The following is a 19,477-nucleotide window of genomic DNA, read 5'->3' as shown; positions in this document are numbered from 1 at the left end:
ATGGGGTAGGCAGAGGAAGGCAGTGAGTGAGCTTATTGTCCTGGGAAATCTCAGCTGCACTGCGAAGAGAGGCATCTGACAGGTCTCTCCCCCTTTCCCTCACTTGGAAGTGACCACGGTCCGAAAGCGAAGCAGTATCTCGACGACAGCCAGCCTTCCTCCAGGAGAAAAGCAAGGCTACCTCCGCCCTCTCATGTCTCAGGGCCAGGACGCCGTCTCTCCGCTGTCATCTCCCTGGGTGCTGCCTCTGGGCGCTGAAACTGAGCTCCCATCTAGCCGCAGATCTACGTCTGCATGGCGTGCCTCTTTCGTGACTCTCCAGCTCTGACGCTTCGTGGGGCGCCTAGCTCAAAGCCGAGCCCCGGTCTCCTAGAAGACACCCAGGGGTGGTTGGGGAGGGAGCAGAGCAAGAGGAGGCTGATCCAGGCAGCCACACCCCTGGTGGGAGGGTTGGAACTACAGACAGCCCTGCGGTGGGAGGGCAGGACCGCGGGGCGGGAGCTGTCCGTGGTCCTGAGCGACGTCAACGCGTGGCTATTAAAGCCCAGACGGCCCGCCCACCTTCCGCTCGAACCAGTAGAGGGGTCCCTTGCTAAGCCCGCTCCGAGGCAAGGTCCAAGAGCCGGCCTCGCTTCTGCACCTTCCAGAGCATGTCTTTGCTTTGGCGAATCTGAAGCTCTCTTTCATTTCCCTGTCAATGTCATCTCCCTTCAAGGGCACAAAAGACTTTAACTCATTTGATGCCTCCCACCTTCTCAGCTGCACCCCTTCCCGGAACCTGTTTCCCCTCCAGCTCCCTCCCCTGACCCACCTCCGGATCCTGATGGGAAAGCTCGAGGTGAGCCATGCTCAATTTCCAATTTTACTCCTGATCCCCAAATCGCCAGGCTGACACTGGTAATTATAGGGCAGCTGAGGCCGGAACTGGTCTAAAATCCACTGCCCTGGACTGCACGTCGAGGGGAATGGAACTTAAATTTCGTCAAATAGAAACTGGATCTTTGAAAAGGTGAAGCCTGAGACTCATTAAATGGAGCGTGTGTTTGAGGCTCCATCTGAGCTGATTCTGAGCCAAGACTCCTATGGAGCGCGCTCCCTTTTAGTTCAGAGAACTCCAGGGGAAGCGGAGAAAGCGCGGTCAAGGGACCGGGTGATTCCTACGTGGAAACATCGAACTGCTAAATTAACTCGGCGTCAGAGGGGCGCTAACATGTCGCCAAGACATTGATTATTTTAACGTGCCTGGTACCGCGCTGAGCAGAAAGTAAGACGGTCATGTAAGTATTTCTTGAATTAAACCCGAAAAGTGCAGTAAATTGCGCTTTTCAATTGTAATTTAATTGATTCTCTGTCGCCCACCCCCCACTCCCGTCAAACCGTACAGTTGATCGCAGATTTTAGCGACATTTATTCTACAATCTTTTATGAGTGTGGATGGCGCAATACTTAGAGGAACAAGATTTTTCCTTATTACATCCGCATATTTGAGGGATTACTTTTGTCCTACCCTATTTTGCATGAATAGTAATTTCCATCTGGCCCTCCACATTGGCTTTTTCTAGAGTCGGCTTTGGAGTGAAATGCTCAGAGGGGAAATGGCTTGACTACCATACCAACGACTTTTACTTTTTAAAATTGGTCTCCACTTCCTTTCCCTGGAAAGACAAAAAGCTTTGCAGTATTCTCCCACAAACATGGTTTAGGGGAATAGAGGCTTAGGGGAAGGGCCAGTTGCTCTGTGCCTTTCCTCAGCTCATCCTCAACTCATCTTGTGGCTTCTTCAGAGGTTAAAAGACTGGTGTGTGTGTGTGTGTGTGTGTGTGTGTGTGTGTGTGTGTGAGAGATAGGATGGGCAATTTCTTAAAGAAATCCATGGGCCACACTTTTGAAAAAAGAGATATAAGGAGGAAACTCAAAGACACAAACGAAGGTGTGTCTAACCCCTCCTTTCTAAATCCAAATTCTACTCTCCTCTGACATGGAATCGTGGAAATCAGCCCTTCGCTGCCGCTCCTTCTATTTGCAAGGTAAGTGCAGAAAAGGACAGGATGCAGCTGGAATTTCTTGGAGAATCTTGGGAATAAAGAAACCTCGGGGAGGTTTAAGTTGGTTTCTTTTTAAATAGATGCTCTTTAGGAACAGTAAGCCATAGGCATCCAAAGAATGCACCTGTTTTAATAATCTCAGTGAAGGAGTCTGATCCAACTACTTTCTTTGAGTATCACCTATTTCCTAGAAATGAGCTGAGGAAAAATTAAGGACTGCTGTTCAGGTGAATTGCCATTCATTTTTTATCTATTTAGGTAAACTGAGAAATAAGCTGGTGCTTGCTTCCTGCATCAAATCTTCTTGGACACTTAAGAAGCCCATCTCTCAGAGGGGCACATCTTCTTGTCTTTCGTTTCTTTTTATGAATATTCTTGTGAAGAGATGGTTTTCATAAAAGAAACATACAAAAAGGTATTGTTAAAAAGTAACCCTGGATAATTAATGAATAATGTTATAGAGAATTGTATATAGAACCTGGAGGACTACAATCAATCTTCTTTGTAATTATTTATCACTTGAAACTTACTCTTTAACAGAATTGTGTTTACTACAGACAAGAAGGTACACTGTGCCTTAACGTTAGCAGAATTCAATGTGAGGTGACAAATGAGAAAATTCACAGCACAGAAATTATTAGAACCTTTTCTAGCACATATCAGGTCTACTTACTATTTATAAACCTACACAGGAAAGCTATGAAAAGGCAGTGATTGTGTGTGTGTGTGTTTGGGTGTGTGCAGGTACATAGTCCATTGGAAAAAGGAAACTTTGATCACTTTTTTCACTTTCCTTTGAGAAGTCCATCTTTTATAGGCTTTTAATTTTGTCCCTTCTGTGATTTTTTCTTTTTTTGCAGTTGGTAGGCAAGTCATGCATTGCTTTCTCACCATTTTGCTATGGATAAATGAGAAGTTTCATTGATGCAGTTTTCTTCCTTTATTAATTAACAAATTAAGTACTTGTCAGTTATAGTTGAAGCAATGTTAAGTACAAACTACATAGCCATAATCTAGTCTAAACTGGGTAATGTCTTTCTTTAAAACAATCATATCTTAGATAAAGATGCAAAATTTTCAACAGTGTTTAAAAGGAAATATTGCATATTTAGTTGTTTCTCAACATTTTCTTGCAAAACAGTATTTGTGAGGTGATTCAAGTCACTTAGAATTTTTTTAAAAAGACTATTGAGCACCTGCTATGTACTATATGCTATGGCTTGCAGAAGTGAAGAAAGTAGGCAAAGTTCATTTTTGTATCAAACTGACATTTCAGCAGTAGAATTTTTGAAACATAACCAAATATATAACTTAGAAACCTAGAATTAAGCTTAGATTCCTCTTTTGAGAAACTTATTGAACATGCTACTATACATTTGCAATATTTTTCATGTATTTCTCTTTTTTGGACACAAGATTAGTATTGTTTCTAAACATCTGCTAATTTACCAGATATTAAACAGATAATACTACTAATACATGGAAATGTACTGAATCCCATTGCTGTAGGCTGGGCTTTTGTATCCAGATAAAAAGAGATAAGGACTGAGTAGCACATTATTAAAATTTCAGGTTTTCTTCCATTCAGTAGATAAATTCTTCTGTCAAAATTATAACCTAATCTTAAGCTTTGACTTCAAACACACTAAATTAGGGAGACTAAAAATTACTAAAATAAAATATTCAGTCTAAAATATTATGTCATATTTCAGTTCTAAAGCCAAGAAATTCTCTAATTTACATTTAATGTTCAGTAAAGAAACATTTACCAAAATAGTCTCTTAGCAGACTGTTTAGGATCTAGAGGAACACCAGAGAAAAGAACATTCCCACTTTTAGAATCAGTGCTTGTCAATGGGCTCTAAGACACATGAGGAAATAGATGCAAACATAAAAATTGCAACTTCAAAGCAATGAACTCTCAGACACATTCAGACCAAATTGCTCTTTCCACCCAGCTGGCAATACTAAGGCAGGCATTATTACACCTTAGTTAGTGGATCAGGGACACCTGTTTAAAAACACATGTTAGCATTTGTATTTCAAGGCTGGAAGGAGCCGTGATTCATCCAGTTTAACTCCCTCAGGGTGAAAGTAAAACTGAGGTCCAAAGGGCCTTATGCAAGGTGATATAATAGGCAAATGGTAGAGGAGCCACCAGAAGTCAGGTGTTCTCACACTTAATATACCCAGTAGATTTGGCTAGGCATAAAAGTCACCTAGGGTACTTAGAAATGCAGGTGTCTGTGCCCTACACCCAGAGATTCTTGTTCTGTAGTGCTGGGATGATGCCCAGGATTTACTCAATTTCTGAGTGAGTTGATAGAGCTGGTCTGAGATTCACACTTGAAGAAATACTATGAAAATCCTTAAATATTTTACTATTTCCAAAATAAAGTGTTGAAGTGATTTGAGAATTTCAAAGCATAGTTTTAAAGACATTCCTATTGCTCTCCACTGTGTCTTATTTTCATGTATTTGCTTAAAAATGCATGACCAATAAAAATCAAAGTTTGTTGACTATCCAGTCATGGTAAGATTATCACAACGTGCTCCTAAAATTGGTTGAGAATCTGAGATTCTGACCATACCTTCATGTGAGAAGAGACTATTCAGATAATGTATTTCTAAGGCAATGAGAGGAATATTTCATTCCAAGAAACATTTGAAACTACAAAATATTGTAACCACTAAACGTCTTTCAACATAATTAAAACTTTCATTTTTGTTGAGGATTTGCTACTTAATAATATATTCCCTTATTCATTCAATGGCTATTTCCTGAATCTCTACCAGCCAGGCATTTAGTTAACATCTTTTACATCATAAGTGTCTTCAATATATCTCCCAAAACAGACTTGACAGTTAATTGGCATATGATACTAGAAGTTGTGTGAGTCAAGTGTATTATCTTCCATAGCATTATTTATGATTACAGTAAGACATATAGAAATGTTTCAATGTTATACTATGAACTTTAACATTTATAACTACTTTAATGGGCTCCTGAGTTAAAGGAAATCTACATAGACAAAATGACAAAGTAGTAATTAGAATCATAGTTCTTTGAAATAGAAAACGACCACTGTAGGTTAAGATTTATATTAAATCAAAAAAGTCAATTCAGACTTGTGTTTTACATTCAGCAATATATACTCCTTCAGGAAATTCTGTCTGGGGAATAACAAAAGCATATATAAAGCTTGAATGAAGGAGGTCCCAATTTTAATTAACCTTGATGAAACATGACAGATTATTGATTTTAACTCGCGAGTATGGCATTTTCATCTCTAAATCAAAGATGACCCCAAAAGATTATGCTTTGGGGAATGTATTATTAATAGGTTGTAATTTCAGATTATTTTGATTTATTTGCTAATCTTCTACCTTGTTCCAATAAAGGGTTTAAGGCTATGATTTAAAATTAAGGCTTGCTCTTCAGAAGTTTTGAGATGAAATGAAAGATGTAATTTGATTTCCATCAACAAATTCTCAGTTGACAGACCAGGTTCTGTCCATGGCTTCACTTTATTTTCTGCAGGGCACTGCAGAGGATTCCAATTTCACCTACAAAGAAGAAAAGGGCTACTCATATCATAAACAAACACCCTTCAAGCGTCCACAATGTGTAACACACTAGGAATCGACAGGCTGTGGATATGCTGGGGACCACCCCAACCTTCAAGGAGCCTCTGGCTTAGTAATGATACAATCTAGGCAGTTATACAGCATGTGGAATTATAAGTTTTAATGTAATTAGTTTCCTCTTTCCATAAACTGTTTCTCAGAGAAGGGGTTAACAGGTTTATCCCCAGAAAAGTCATTAGAAAATCATTAGCTGTTCTGCTTTCCTTTTACGAGACCTTCCATAGATGTTTGCAAGCTAAGCAGTTGAAACGAAAAGTGTGGTTCACACAAGGCTCCCACGTCAGAATCACCTGGGGCCTTGTTATAAATACAAACCTCCAAGCCTTACCTCAAATTTAGTAAATTTAGTCTGTGACTATGAATCAGTACTGCTAAGTTTTAACTAGCTCTACAGGTGTTCTGATGCACACCGGGTTTGAGAATGCATGGTCTAAGCAGATAACTCAGCCCAGACTGCAAGGCTACTGACTAAGGTACAATGGAGCACACGGACTCATGCCATGCTCTCACATGCCAAGGGACCACAGGGTCATAGACCCTTCACGGTGTGGAAGGGGCCCTGGAAAGGGCAGACCTCACTGCCTCTTAGATTCTGAGGAAATGGAAGTATAAAGAGATGAGAGAGCCTTTCATAGTTGAGATAGAGCAGGAAATGGGACAAGGGTCATGCCATTGTGAAATCTACTTAGTCTGTGAAATAGGCCCGGTTTATTCTTTAACTTAATCTATATGTTGTTCTTCCTCTTTTTCCAGACCCTTAACCAATTAAGTATCTGTAACCAGGATGAGAGAGAAACCTCTGGGTGTAAATGGACCAAAGTAGATAAAGAATGCCGAGATCTGGATCAACACAGTCACCTAAATAACCCTATTCTTAAGACACAACTTCAGTTATGAATCATCTGTATACATCATGCCTTATGCTGACCCTACCCAAAAGGTCCTATAAAACCCCAAACCCTAAACCCTTAGGTGCACCTGCTCTCTGAGGTCGTCCACGCACCCATCTGAGTGTTTATTGTCTGATATCAAATAAACTTTCCAGTTGCATAAGCTGACTGCACTTTTCTCTGAACTCTTTTCCATGATAATCACAAGAACTCTCCAACCTCCACCTCTCATGGTAAATGTCTGTCACTTTGCTATTTCATTCAGTTTTCTTGTCTTAACACAATCTTTTCTCTCTCCCTGTTTTATTTTAGGCCAGTAGGGAAGAGGAAGTTCTCAGAACATAAACTCACCCCATCCAGTGCTCTGCAGCACCCCCAAATCCTGGGGGTGAAGAGCTATAATTCCCAGGCTGTGAAAATTCAGGCAGACACTGGACACCACAGGACCCTGGCTTTATGAGCTGGCAAGTGATCTGCCCTACAGTGAGCAGGAGTTCAATGAACTTTCCTTTCCTTGCTCTGCTATTCCTTGCACTCTGCTGCCTGCACAGCTGCTGACATTTGCTTCTACTCTTGCTTTAACGAATTCCTTTCTTGCTGGAACTTGTTTGACCTGATGGAGAATTCTTTCCCAGTCAGAGTCAAGAACCCCCCATCATCCAGGCTGAGGTTTCACCTAGGGCTCAGGGAGAGACCTCCCCAGATGCAGCTGCCCGGCAACGCAGTCGCATAGTTCTAAGGACCCTTCAGTTCCTAGATTTGTTATGCTGTGATTTAAAAAATTATCTTAGAAACAATGGCTGATGGAGTTATTTTTGCCTTTTCAGGGGAAATAAGAGGGAGAACGCAGCTATGTCTTGACCATCTGTCTTGTGTCCCAGCCTCAGGAACACTTGGCTGGCTTCTTTGGTGAACAGATCAGTTCCAGCCGAGGGTCCAAGAAGGAACCCATGGCAGCGAATCAGCCTTGGGCTTTTCCAGATGGATGATCACAGGATGGCCATACTGGATGTGGGAATGACTGCGACAGCCAGGGCCAGCCCGGCGTATTAGAAGTGGCCTCAGACAACATCAGAGGGGAATTAGAGGAGTAGTTCAAGCTCACCTGCCCTTTTAGCCTTTGTTACTATTACATATGACAGGAATCCCCACTTGGCCTGGAATTCTTCCCTTTGGTGTACGTATCCCTTTCACATTTTCATTCATGCAATTAAAACTCTTGAGTACCTAAAATATGTTTTTTAGAAATAAGGATAGGTACTGGGGATTTGACAGTGAACCTGACATGGCTCTCTGCTTGGGTCTTGTTGGGAAGACAGGCAGACAAGTAAACAACCACAAAATAATATAATAAGTACTCTGAGAGGCAATCTGGGAATGCCAGAACATAGGAGGGACACCCAAACTATCCTCCTACAAGAAATACCTATGAAAGACTTAAAAGATAAACTGGAGCTGTGGAACCTCTAAATGGGGAGAGGAATGAGAGTGTTTTAGGCAAAAGAACTGCTTGGGCAGAGGTCAGGAGCCAGGAGAGAGAAGGGAGTCAGCAGACTGTCAGTGCTGCTAGAGGGGAGTTTGAAGCACTGGAGAGAGAATCCACGATGATAGCATAACACCGCGATTGGTTAGGAGCAACTGCTATGATATCCTCATTGTCCAGAAGAGTAGAAGGTCAACAGATGAGCTATGGGATGCCTGAGAAAGAATTTGTTTCTTAGGGGCTGAGGGTCCAGGCAGAGCAATATCCACAGGGCACTTAGAGGAACAGGGTGGAGAGGCACAGGACAGAGGAACACGGCAGTGAGAAGCCAGGCTGGAGAGGTGGTATGGTGGTAGGAGGTGGGGTGGATTCCAGAATGTTGAAGAAGAAAGGATGCTCAAGGCAATTCTGGCCTTTCTGCCAAGTTTTTCTCTCTCAATAAACAAATGGCTTACCTAGAGATGCTTTTCTTTTTAATTCAATATTCAATACATTTTGCATTGCTCCTATGTTGAAGATAAGGAAACAGAGCCCTCTATTTCTGGGAAAGACAGTGGTCTCCTAGGGTGTCCATTACTTACTGTTGATGGAGTCAGCCAAAATTTTAAGCTGCTGGGTATTGTCCAAGACCTCAATCCTTTGCGTGTATGGGTCATATCGAACTGAAAAGGGTCGTGGGATTGTAGCAGCAAACCTCCTGAAACCAAAATCACAGGCCTCAGTGAAGGGCTCCATTTAAGGAAAAATAAAGGATTTCTCAGCAGCATCCACCTGGCTTAACTGTGTAATTGAAACCTCACTAGAACAGGGGCTTTGGAAGCCAAACTGAGAAATGAAATGGGGTCTCAGGGAGGTCCACTTGGGCAGCCTTGGTGTGCTCTGTGTGTGTGTGTGTGTGTGTGTGTAGGTATGTGTGTGTACAAACACACATGCAAATACTTATTTAGTCACCTACCTCTAAAAAGACAGAGAGGTAGCTTACAGTAAAAACACAGAATATAATAAGGCCAAAATTCTTTTTTTTTAATTAAAGTATCATTGATATACACTCTTATGAAGGATTCACATGAGAAACACTGTGGTTACTACATGCACCCATATTATCAAGTCCCCCCATACTCCATTGAAGTCACTGTCCATCAGTATAGTAAGATGCCACAGTCACTACTTGTCTTTGTGCTACACAGTCTTCCTCGTGACCTCACACACACCATGTGTACCAGTCATAGTACCCCTCAATCCCCTCTCCCTCACTGTCTATCCACTCTTCCCCACCCCCCTCCCCTTTGGTAACCACTAGTCACTTCTTGGAGTCGGTGAGTCTGCTGCTGTTTTGTTCCTTCAGTTTTGCTTCATTGTTATACTCCATAAATGAGTGAAATCATTTGGTGTCTGTTTTTCTCTGCCTGGCTTATTTCACTGAGCATAATACCCTCCAGCTCCATCCATGTTGGTGTAAATGTTGGATCTGTTTCTTTCTTATGGCTGAATAGTAGTCCATTGTGTATAGGTACCACATCTTCATTATCCATTCATCTACTGATGGACACTTAGGTTGCTTCCCTATCTTGGCTATTGTAAATAGTGCTGCAATAAACATAGGAGTGCGTATGTCTTTTTGAATCTGAGATCTTGCTTTCTTTGGGTAAATTCCTAGGAGTGGAATTCCTGGGTCAAATAGTATTTCTATTTTTAGTTTTTTGATGAACCTCCATATTGTTTTCCACAATGGTTGAACTAATTCACATTCCCACCAGCAATGTAGAAGGGTTCCCCTTTCTCCACATCCTCACCAGCATTTGTTGTTCCTACTCTTTTGGATGTTGGCCATCCTAACTGGTGTGAGATGATATATCATTGTGGTTTTAATTTGCATTTCCCTGATAATTAGCGATTTGGAGCATCTATTCATGTGCCTGTTGGCCATCTGAATTTCTTCCTTGGAGAATTGTCTGTTCATATTCCCTGCCCATTTATTAATAGGGTGATTTGCTTTTTGGGTGCAGAGGGATGTGAGTTCTTTATGTATTTTAGATGTTAACCCCTTGTAGGATAGGTTGTTTACAAATATATTCCCCCATACTATAGGATGTCTTTTTGTTCTACTGATGGTGTCCTCTGCTGTACAGAAGCTTTTTAGTTTGATGTAGTCCCATTTGTTCATTTTTGCTTATGCTTCCCTTGCTCAAGGAGATGTGTTCAGGAAAAAGTTGCTCGTGTTTATATTCAAGAGATTTTTGCCTATGTTTTCTTCTAAGAGTTTTATGGTTTCATGACTTAACATTCAGGTCTTTGATCCATTTTGAGTTCACTTTTGTGTATGGGGTTAGATAATAATCCAGTTTCATTCTCTTACATGTAGCTGTCCAGTTTTGCCAGCACCATCTGTTGAAGAGGCTGTCATTTCCCCATTGTATGTCCATGGCTCCTTTACCGTATATTAAGTGACAATGTATGCTTGTGTTTATATTTGGGTCCTCTATTTTGTTCGATTGATCTATGTGTCTGTTCTTGTGCCAGTACCAAATTGTCTTTATTTCTGTGAGTTTGTAGTAGAGCTTGAAGTCAGGAGCATAATCCACCCAGCTTTATTCTTCCTTCTCAGGATTGCTTTGGCTATTTGGGGTCTTTTGGGGTTTCATATGAATTTTAGAACTATTTACTCTAGTTTGTTGAAGAATGCCATTGGTATTTTGATAGGGAGTGCATTGAATCTGTAGGTTGCTTTAGGCAGAATGGCCATTTTGACAATATTAATTCTTCCTGTCCATGAGCATGGGATGTATTTCCTTTTATTGGTATCTTCTTTAATTTCTCTTATGAGTGTCTTGTAGTTTTCAGGGTATAGGTCTTTCACTTCCTTGGTTAGGTTTATTCCTAGGTATTTTAATCTTTTTGATGCAGTTGTGAATGGAATTGTTTTCCTAATTTCTCTTTCTGCTAGCTCATTGTTAGTATATAGGAATGCAACAGATTTCTGGGTATTGATTTTGTATCCTGCAACTTTGCTGAATTCATTTATTAGTTCTAGTAGTTTTGGTGTGGATTCTTCAGGGTTTTTACATACAATATCATGTCATCTGAAAATGGTGACAGTTTAACTTCTTCCTTACCAATCTGGATGCCTTTTATTTCTTTGTGTTGTCTTATTGCCATGGTTAGGACCTCCAGAACTATGTTGAATAAAAGTGGGGAGAGTGGGCATCCTTGTCTTATTCCCGATCTTAAAAGAAAAGCTTTCAGCTTCTCACTGTTAAGTATGATGTTGGCTATGGGTTTGTCATATATGACCTTTATTATGTTGAGGTACTTGCCCTCTATACACATTTTGTTAAGAGTTTTTATCATGAATTTTGTCAAATGCTTTTTCAGCATTTATGGAGATGATCACATGGTTTCTGTCCTTCTTTTTGTTGATGTGGTGGATGATGTTGATGGATTTTTTAATATTGTACCATCCTTGCATCCCTGGAATAAATCCTATTTGATCATGATGGATGATCTTTTTCATGTATTTTTGAACTCAATTTGCTAATATTTTGTTGAGGATTTTTGCATCTGTATTCATCAGGGATATTGGTATGTAATTTTCTTTTTTTGTGGTGTCTTTGCCTGGTTTTGCTATTAAAGTGATGCTGGCCTCATGGAATGAGTTTGGAAGGATTCCCTCCTCTTCTACTTTTTGGAAAACCTTAAGGATGATGGGGATTAGGTCTTCACTAAATGTTTGATAAAATTCAGCAGTGAAGCCATCTGGTCCAGGAGTTTTGTTCTTAGGTAGGTTTTGGATTACCAATTCAATTTTGTTGCTAGTAATTGGTCTGTTCAGATTTTCTGTTTCTTCCTGGATCAGCCTTGGAAGGTTTTATTTTTCTAGAAAGTTGTACATTTCTTCTAGGTTATCCAGTTTGTTAGCATATAATTTTTCATAGTATTCTCTAATAATTCTTTGTATTTCTGTGGTGTCTCGTGATTTTTCCTTTCTCATTTCTGATTCTGTTTATGTGTGCAGACTCTCTCTTTTTCTTGATAAGTCTGGCTAGGGGTTTATTTGTTTATTTTCTTGAAAAACCAGCTCCTGCTTTCATTGATTCTTTCTATTGTTTTATTCTTCTTGATTTTATTTTTTTTCTGCTCTAATCTTTACTATGTCCCTCCTTCTACTGACTTGGGGCCTCATTTGTTCTTTTTTTTCTGGTTTCCTTAATTGTGAATTTAGACTGTTCATATGGGATTGCTCTTCTTTCCTGAAATAAGCTTGTATATCAATATACTTTCCTCTTAACATGGCCTTTACTGCATCCCACAGATTTTGCAGTGTTGAGTTATTGTTGTCATTTGTCTCCATATTTTGCTTGATCTCTTTTTTTATTTTGTCATTGATCCCTTGATTATTTAGGAGCATGTTGTTAAGCCTCCATATGTTTGTGGGCTTTTTTGTTTTATTTGCTTAGTTCATTTCTAGTTTCATACCTTTGTGGTCTGAGAAGCCAGTTGGTACAATTTCAATCTTTTTAAATTTACTGAGGCTCTTTTTATGGCCAAGTATATGTCTATTGAAAATGTTCCATGTGCACTTGAGAAGAATATGTATCCTACTGCTTTTGGGTGGAGTGTTCTGTAGATGTCCATTAGGTCCATCTGTTCTAATGTGTTGTTCAGTGCCTCTGTCTCCTGACTTATTTTCTGCCTGGTTGATCTGTCCTTTGGAGTGAGTGGTGTGTTGAAGTCTCCTAAAATAAATGCATTGCATTCTATTTCCCCCTTTAATTCTGTTAGTATTTGTTGTACATATTTGGGTACTCCTATGTTGGGAGCATAGATATTTATAATGGTTATATCTTCTTGTTGGACTAACCCCTTTGTCATTATGTAATGTCCTTCTTAGTCTCTTGTTACTGTTTTTGTTTTGAAGTCTATTTTGTCTGATACAAGTACTGCAACACCTGCTTATTTCTCCCTCTTACTTGCATGAAATACCTTTTACCATCCCTTCACTTTTAGTATGTGTATGTCTTTGGGTTTGAAGTGAGTGTCTTGTAGGCAGCATATAGACAGGTCTTGTATTTTTTATCCATTCAGTGATTCTATGTCTTTTGATTGGTGCATTCAGAGCATTTACATTTAGGGTGATTATCAATAGGTATGTACTTATTGCTATTGCAGCCTTCAGATTCGTGGTTACCAAAGATTCAAGGGTAACTTCCTTACTATCTAACAGTCTAATTTAACTCACTTAGTATGCTATTACAAACACAATCTAAAGGTTCTTTTTTCTTTTTTCCTCCTTTTTATTCCTCCTCCATTCTTCATATATTAGGTGTCATATTCTGTCCTCTTTGTCTATCCCTTCGCTGACTTTGGGGGTCGTTGATTTAATTTTGCATTTGCTTAATAATTAATTGTTCTACTTTCTTTACTGAGGACTTATTACCCTTGGTGACATCTCTTTACCCTTAGGAACACTTATTTCTATAGCAACCCTCCAAAATACACTGTAGAGACAGTTTTTGGGGGGTATATTCTCTCAGCTTTTGCTTTTCGGGAACTTCTTTAATCCCTCCTTTAAATTTAAATGATAATCTTGCTGGGTAGAGTGTTCTTGGCTCCAGGCCCTTCTGCTCCTTGCATTAAATATATCATGTCACTCCCTTCTGGCCTGTAAGGTTTCTGTTGAGAAGTCTGATGATAGCCTGATGGGTTTTCCTTGGTATGTGATCTTTTTTTTCTCTCTCTGGCTGCTTTTACTAGTCTGTCTTTATCCTTGATCTTTGCCATTTTCATTATTATATGTCTTGCTACCTTTCTTGGGTCCCTGGTTTTGGGAGATCTGTGCACCTCCATGACCTGAGAGACTATCTCCTCCTCCAGGTTGGGGAAATTCTCAGAAATTACTCTGAAAAGACACTCTCTATCCCCTTTTCTCTCTTCTTCTTCTTCTGGTACCCCTATAATGCAAGTGTTGTTGTGTTTGGATTGGTCACACAGTTCTCTCAATATTCTTTCATTTCCAGAGATCCTTTTTTCTCTCTGTGCCTCAGCTTCTTTTCATTCCTGTTCTCAATTTCTGTTTCATTTACTGTCTCCTATACTTCATCTAATCTGCTTTTAAATCCTTCCATTGTATGTTTCATTTCAAATACTAAATTCTTCAACATTTGTATCTCATTCCTGAATTCCTCCTTGAGTTCTTGAATATTTTTCTGTAGCTCCATAAGCATGTTTATGATTTTTATTTTTAAATCCCTTTCAGGAAGATTGATGAGTTCAGTTTCACTTGGCCCTCTTTCTGGTGTTTGTGGGATTTTGGTTTGAACAAGGTTCCTTTGATGTTTCATATTTGTAGGTGGTGCCCTCTAGTGCCCAGAATCTCTACTCTCTGGAGCTGCTCATCCCCTAGAGCAATGGTGGGGGGACACAGGCAAGTGGCACTGGTGCCTGTCAGGAGGAAAGAGCTCTTTCCTGCTTCCTGGCTGCAGTGCCTGTCTTCACTGCCAGGGCTAATGGACTGAGCACACAGGGAGAAGTATCTATGCTTCACATTTGTAGCTGCCATAGGTAGGGCCACCCTCTGGCTGGCCTGACGCAATGATGGGGGCAGTTGGTTTGCAAGCTGGTGATGGCCAGGAGGAAGGCACAGCAGGCTGCTTGTTGCGGTGGGGTAGCCTCGTAGCTGCATAGTCAGCCAGGGGAAAGGAGTGCCTGAAGCTCCTGAAAGTTCCCAACCTGCTCGGCAGAGTGCATCTGGACAATTTTGTCCACCTGTTCTTTCTCCTGAGCAGCAAGCTCTGTGCAGTCCTTGCTGCTTTAGCAGCCCTCTCACTGTTAGCAAGTCTCTCAGACTGCCCGCCTTTCTTTTGTCCCAGAGTAGCCAGTTGTGGATGTGTGTTTTCCACAAGTGGTTAGAATCTCAGTCTCTCCAAGTATTCCACCTGTCTTAGCTTTCCAACCCCACTAGTCTCCACAGCACCATGTACGTAGGTTCATGCTCCCAGAGCAGATCTCCATGGCTGGGTGTTCAGCAGTCCTAGGCCTCCACCCCCTCCCTGCTCCATTTCTCTTCCTCCCTCTGGTGAGCTGGGATAGGGGAAGGGCTTGGGTTTCTCCAGATCCTGGCTTTGGTACTTTACCATTTTCCTTGAGGTCGGCTGTTTTCCCCAGGTGTAGGAAATCTGCCACAGCCTTCTTTCCTGTTGCTCTTTCAGGATTGGATGTATTTGCTATATTTTCACATTAGATGTGGTTTTGGGAGGAGGTTTCTTTTTCACCTCTCATGCCACCATTTTTAATCTCAATCAAGGCCAAAACTATTATCATTAAATGAAATCATAAGGATAAATTAAAATCCAGCCAAAGAATGCTCAAGGGAAAAATAAACTCTGAGATTCTTGACAATCAATGCAAGGGGAAAAATATAGCTCTCAAGAATTGAAGAAAACACTATGTTATTAATGAAATTTAATGCAGAATGAGTGCCTCATATGTACTAAGAAACTGTGTTAAGTCCCAACTTTTTTATACACTTTACAACTATCATTCCTAATTTAATCTTCGTAAAAACCTCAGGAGGATGGCACTTTTACTATCCATATTTTAGAGGTAAGGAAACAGGCTTGGGGAGGATAATTGAGTATCAGGGTCATACTTGCAATAAATCATGCAGCTGGGAGGGACTCACATAGTCTGATACTGGCCTGTGCTCATCACTCCTCTGCCTTCCTGATGCATTATTCCTGGGTCTGGGAGGAATGTGCCATGCGTCTTACAAGGGACATCGAGTAATATCGTTAACATGGTATTCCAAAATGGCCATAAAATGCAGGGACATGACAAATCATATTTCTAAGATAGCTTCTTATGAGAGTAGAAGCTGCCTCACTGAAGACAATTACAAGGGAGACCATGGCTCTACACGTTGGGCAAAAGTGGTGCTCCAGAGCCAGGCTCCACAGGCTCAAATCCTGCCTTTGTGGCCACAGGCAAGAGGGCCCTCTGCACCTCAGTGTCCTTCCTCTTCTACAAGACTGGAGCCAGAGCAGTCCTGCCTCAAAGGGGGAGTAGCACCGCTATGTTATACAGCAATTGCTACCTGGGCATTAGCTTTACCTAGTGACTAGGAACTCAGGATGAACAAATAACTAAGTGTATTTCTCCATCCCTTTGCTGAAAAGGGCTTTCTCAGCTGAGCTGGTGACATAGAGCATGTACTGCCCATCTGTGATTTGGCCCACTCTGCATCTTTTCCTCTTATTGTTGCTTTGGGCAACCTGATTCCAACCCACTGGATGCGCCTCAATTGGGCAGGGCTTGGCCAAGGAGTGGAGACCTCTGGCCCAGTTGTGGAGTGGGTACAAGACCAAACTCAGCCTTGTCTCTGCCTAGAACTTGAATCCTAAAACTGAAAATGGTTGGACTTGGTCTCTCTAGCTGGGGTGCTCTAAGGGAACCTAAGACATGTCCAGATCCTTTCCTTTTTGAATCTTGTTCTTCAGCATGAGTCACCTCTCAATACAATGGTGCTTTTGTGGGCTTCTTCTCTGGGCCCTGAGCCCTGGCAGAGCAGTTGGATTTCAAAGGCCTGCAAAGCTCAGGTCCTGGCAAGTTCTTCCCTGCTGGTCTGGGGCTGAGCATGTCCTGGGTTAGGGAGTTATCTCCAGAGGGCCCATCCAATGGGATCCCATTGTGACAGGTGGTTACGAGGACTGGCTCTGAGCCCCACTGCTCAGGTCCAACCCCTGGGCTGGCCACTTACTAACTATATGACCCAGGTGAGCTACTTATCCCCTTGGCTGCTGCATCCTGCCAACTTTGTTGTCTTATTTGAGGAGTAAATGAATTAATACATGAAAAGCACTTGAAACAGTGTTTGGTACATAATAGATGCTAGGCATCTCCCTGTTGTTATTACTATTACTGTTATTGTTATTATTACTATTACTAGCCTGATGGACAACTCACCACCCACTAAAATCCATGACCCAAAAGGGTTCCCAGGAACTGTAGTGTGGAGCTGTTAGGGCTAGAGGAAGGCTAGGCTCCCAGTAAGGGATGAGGGGTTAGGGAAAAACTGGAAAAGAGTGGCAGAAAGGATTCAAGAGCTCTGGAGAGACAGGCAGGGAGTCATTTTAGGCCTAACCACATGGTCTTGTGGACCAACATTTTACCTTTCATTACCTAAGCCCGGTGCATTAAAAGCTGACATGCCCCTCTTCACAAGATCCCAGAGACATGTCTATCACCCATCACCAACAAGATATAAAAAATAGATGTGCCAGGAAGCAGTGAGTATCAGGATAGCCATGTCCAGGTAGAATCTCTGGCTGGCCTGTCTCCTGCTGGGAGGAGAGTCAGCTCAACCCTGTTATTGGCAGGACTAAGAGCTCGGAGAGCCTTCTCACAGAGCCCGGCCACCTCCCCATCAGCCTCTTGTTGAACTGCCTCCGAAGAGTGGCGTATTTGGCAACTACTCATTGAGTGCTCACTATGTATCAGGCGCTGTACTCAGAGCTAGGAGAGGACAAGAAACAAAAAGGACAACCCCTACCCTTCTGTTATAGGAGGTAGGGAATGTATAAGGAGATTTGTCTGAGAGAACAGTGAATGAGGGACGTCTGAGGTTAGATGGTATTGAGGACTTGTTTGGGAGGGGGGCTTCTGCAGCCACTCTGTGCAGGAGAGTTCAGTACCTGACTTGTCGGCACTGAAGCAAGGATCGGGTGGCAGAGTTGTCTGCAGGAATCTGCATGTGCAGACAACGAGCCATGAAATGAGGTCCCACTGGTCTCCCAGTGGAAAGGGGCAAAGAGGAGGAAGCTGTCTGCCCCACACTGTTGCTGTAGGCGCTAGAGTCCATGCTCCTAGCCAAAGAGCCACAAATCAGTGGCCTCGGACCAAATCAGGAGGTCCTAAGAGCTCCTGACCCACCTCCGTTGCCACCTCACCTCACTTTCTCCTTGGCATCATTAAAACTCTCAGCCACATAATACAGGGGCTGGAACTCTGTGATGGTGTATTCCTGGACGGCTGTCTTCTCCAGCTCCAGGGGGAGGAGCTTCGGCTTCCCTGACAAGCAGTACTGCAATTACCAAGTAGAAAGTTTTCACAGTTAAATCAGGGTCCCTGCTGCATTCCGAGCGCCATTTGGGTACCATCTCCCATCTCACCCTGATTCTTCCCACACCCCGGCTCAAATGCAGTAACTAAATTATTTTGCATTTACTGAACCCTACCTATTCATGGCCCATCTAAAAACTACAGTTGAGACAGAAAAGAATAATTCATTCTAGCCATTTTCAAATAAGATGATCAATAGAGGATATGGGAGACAACTGCAATTGTATTTGCATACATCTGCATGCACAGTTCAGCCTCAGGATCAGAAGACCTCTCTGTCATGCAGATCTGTGTACTTGCAGTTCAATTCCTACCTCTAACACCCATAAGTCACAATCAAATCATAGCTGCTAAGGTACCAATCACTGGAAGATAAGGCCCTGGGATGAATCTCACAATGGATGCAAATGCAGTTTCAACAGCACAAAGAGAGAAGAAGGGTCTGCTGTGCTCACCACTTTCAAGTCCCTCTTTGGCTCTTAGTAGGGTCATACCTGTAATTCACCAAAAGACGACAGGAGCCCGGCACCATATGCCTTTATGGAGTCTCCTTGTTTGCAGAGCCCAAACTCCACAGTGAACCAGTAAATCTGGAATGGAAAGTGGAGTGGAGAGCGCAGCCAAGGAAGGGAAAAGCAGCAGATGCCCCGGCTGAGGACAGGGCTGCCCAGGGGGATTGTGCAGGGCTATCCTCTGCACAGCTATGACTTGAGGTCACACCTCTGTGTCCCATGTCTTCCTTGAGTCCCTTGAGACAAGAGTTGGCTTAATGCCAGATGTGGCAGGAAGCAGTGGGGATGTATTAAGGAAGCCCCAAAAAGACAACCTCAACACGTAACTCTGTATGTGACAGGAATTTCTCCACCCTTCTGGCTTTCTTCTCTGTGGTATTAACTAGAGTGAGATGTTCCCTTTAATTGGTCTGACTTACCAGCAACCCTACCAGGTTCCGCAGTGGGAGGTGAGGGATTGGGTAGTGGTAGAATCAATAAGGAGGCATTCCGTCACCCACGCTGAGCACCCTGCCAAACACTGATCCTCACCAGACAACCAAGTCCTCGTCTTTCAACAGCTCCTAGTCCAACACATGCCAGTTGCCTGGCCTGGGGAAGATGGTCGTAGAGTTCTGGAATAACCCTACTGACTAGGGCCTAAAGAAACCTGGGGCCCAGTTAGCAGCCACAATCTTGGAGAATCAGGGATGGGTTACTAATTAAGTCTGTTCATTGCACTAGAGAATATTAAACCTGGGAAGGCTGTCAGAGCTCAGTCAGTCTGATCTCCTCACATCCTTGTGA

General features: G+C 42.1%; 1 protein-coding gene and 1 long non-coding RNA gene across 2 annotated transcripts in view; one reads left to right on the top strand and one right to left on the bottom strand.

The window, feature by feature from the left end:
* LOC130678951 (uncharacterized) overlaps positions 1 to 8,526 on the top strand; it is a 72,466-nt gene extending 63,940 nt beyond the window's left edge. Inside the window, exon 5 of the long non-coding RNA XR_008991927.1 lies at positions 6,447 to 8,526. This is a non-coding gene — a long non-coding RNA (uncharacterized LOC130678951). The remainder of the gene's footprint in view (positions 1 to 6,446) is intronic.
* Positions 2,962 to 19,477, bottom strand: part of PAH (phenylalanine hydroxylase) — a 62,623-nt gene continuing 46,107 nt past the window's right edge. Inside the window, exons 10-13 of the mRNA XM_036891053.2 lie at positions 18,674 to 18,769; positions 18,008 to 18,141; positions 8,648 to 8,763; positions 2,962 to 5,612 (exon numbers count right to left, since the gene is read on the bottom strand). Of these exons, the coding sequence (XP_036746948.1) occupies positions 5,569 to 5,612; positions 8,648 to 8,763; positions 18,008 to 18,141; positions 18,674 to 18,769 (390 nt within the window). The 3' untranslated portion in view covers positions 2,962 to 5,568. The remainder of the gene's footprint in view (positions 5,613 to 8,647; positions 8,764 to 18,007; positions 18,142 to 18,673; positions 18,770 to 19,477) is intronic.

This window comes from Manis pentadactyla, chromosome 10 (assembly GCF_030020395.1).
Source record: "Manis pentadactyla isolate mManPen7 chromosome 10, mManPen7.hap1, whole genome shotgun sequence".
Taxonomy (NCBI): Eukaryota; Metazoa; Chordata; class Mammalia; order Pholidota; family Manidae; genus Manis; species Manis pentadactyla.
The sequence above is the reverse complement of the archived record's forward strand: the minus strand, read 5'-3'. Positions and strand labels throughout refer to the sequence as shown.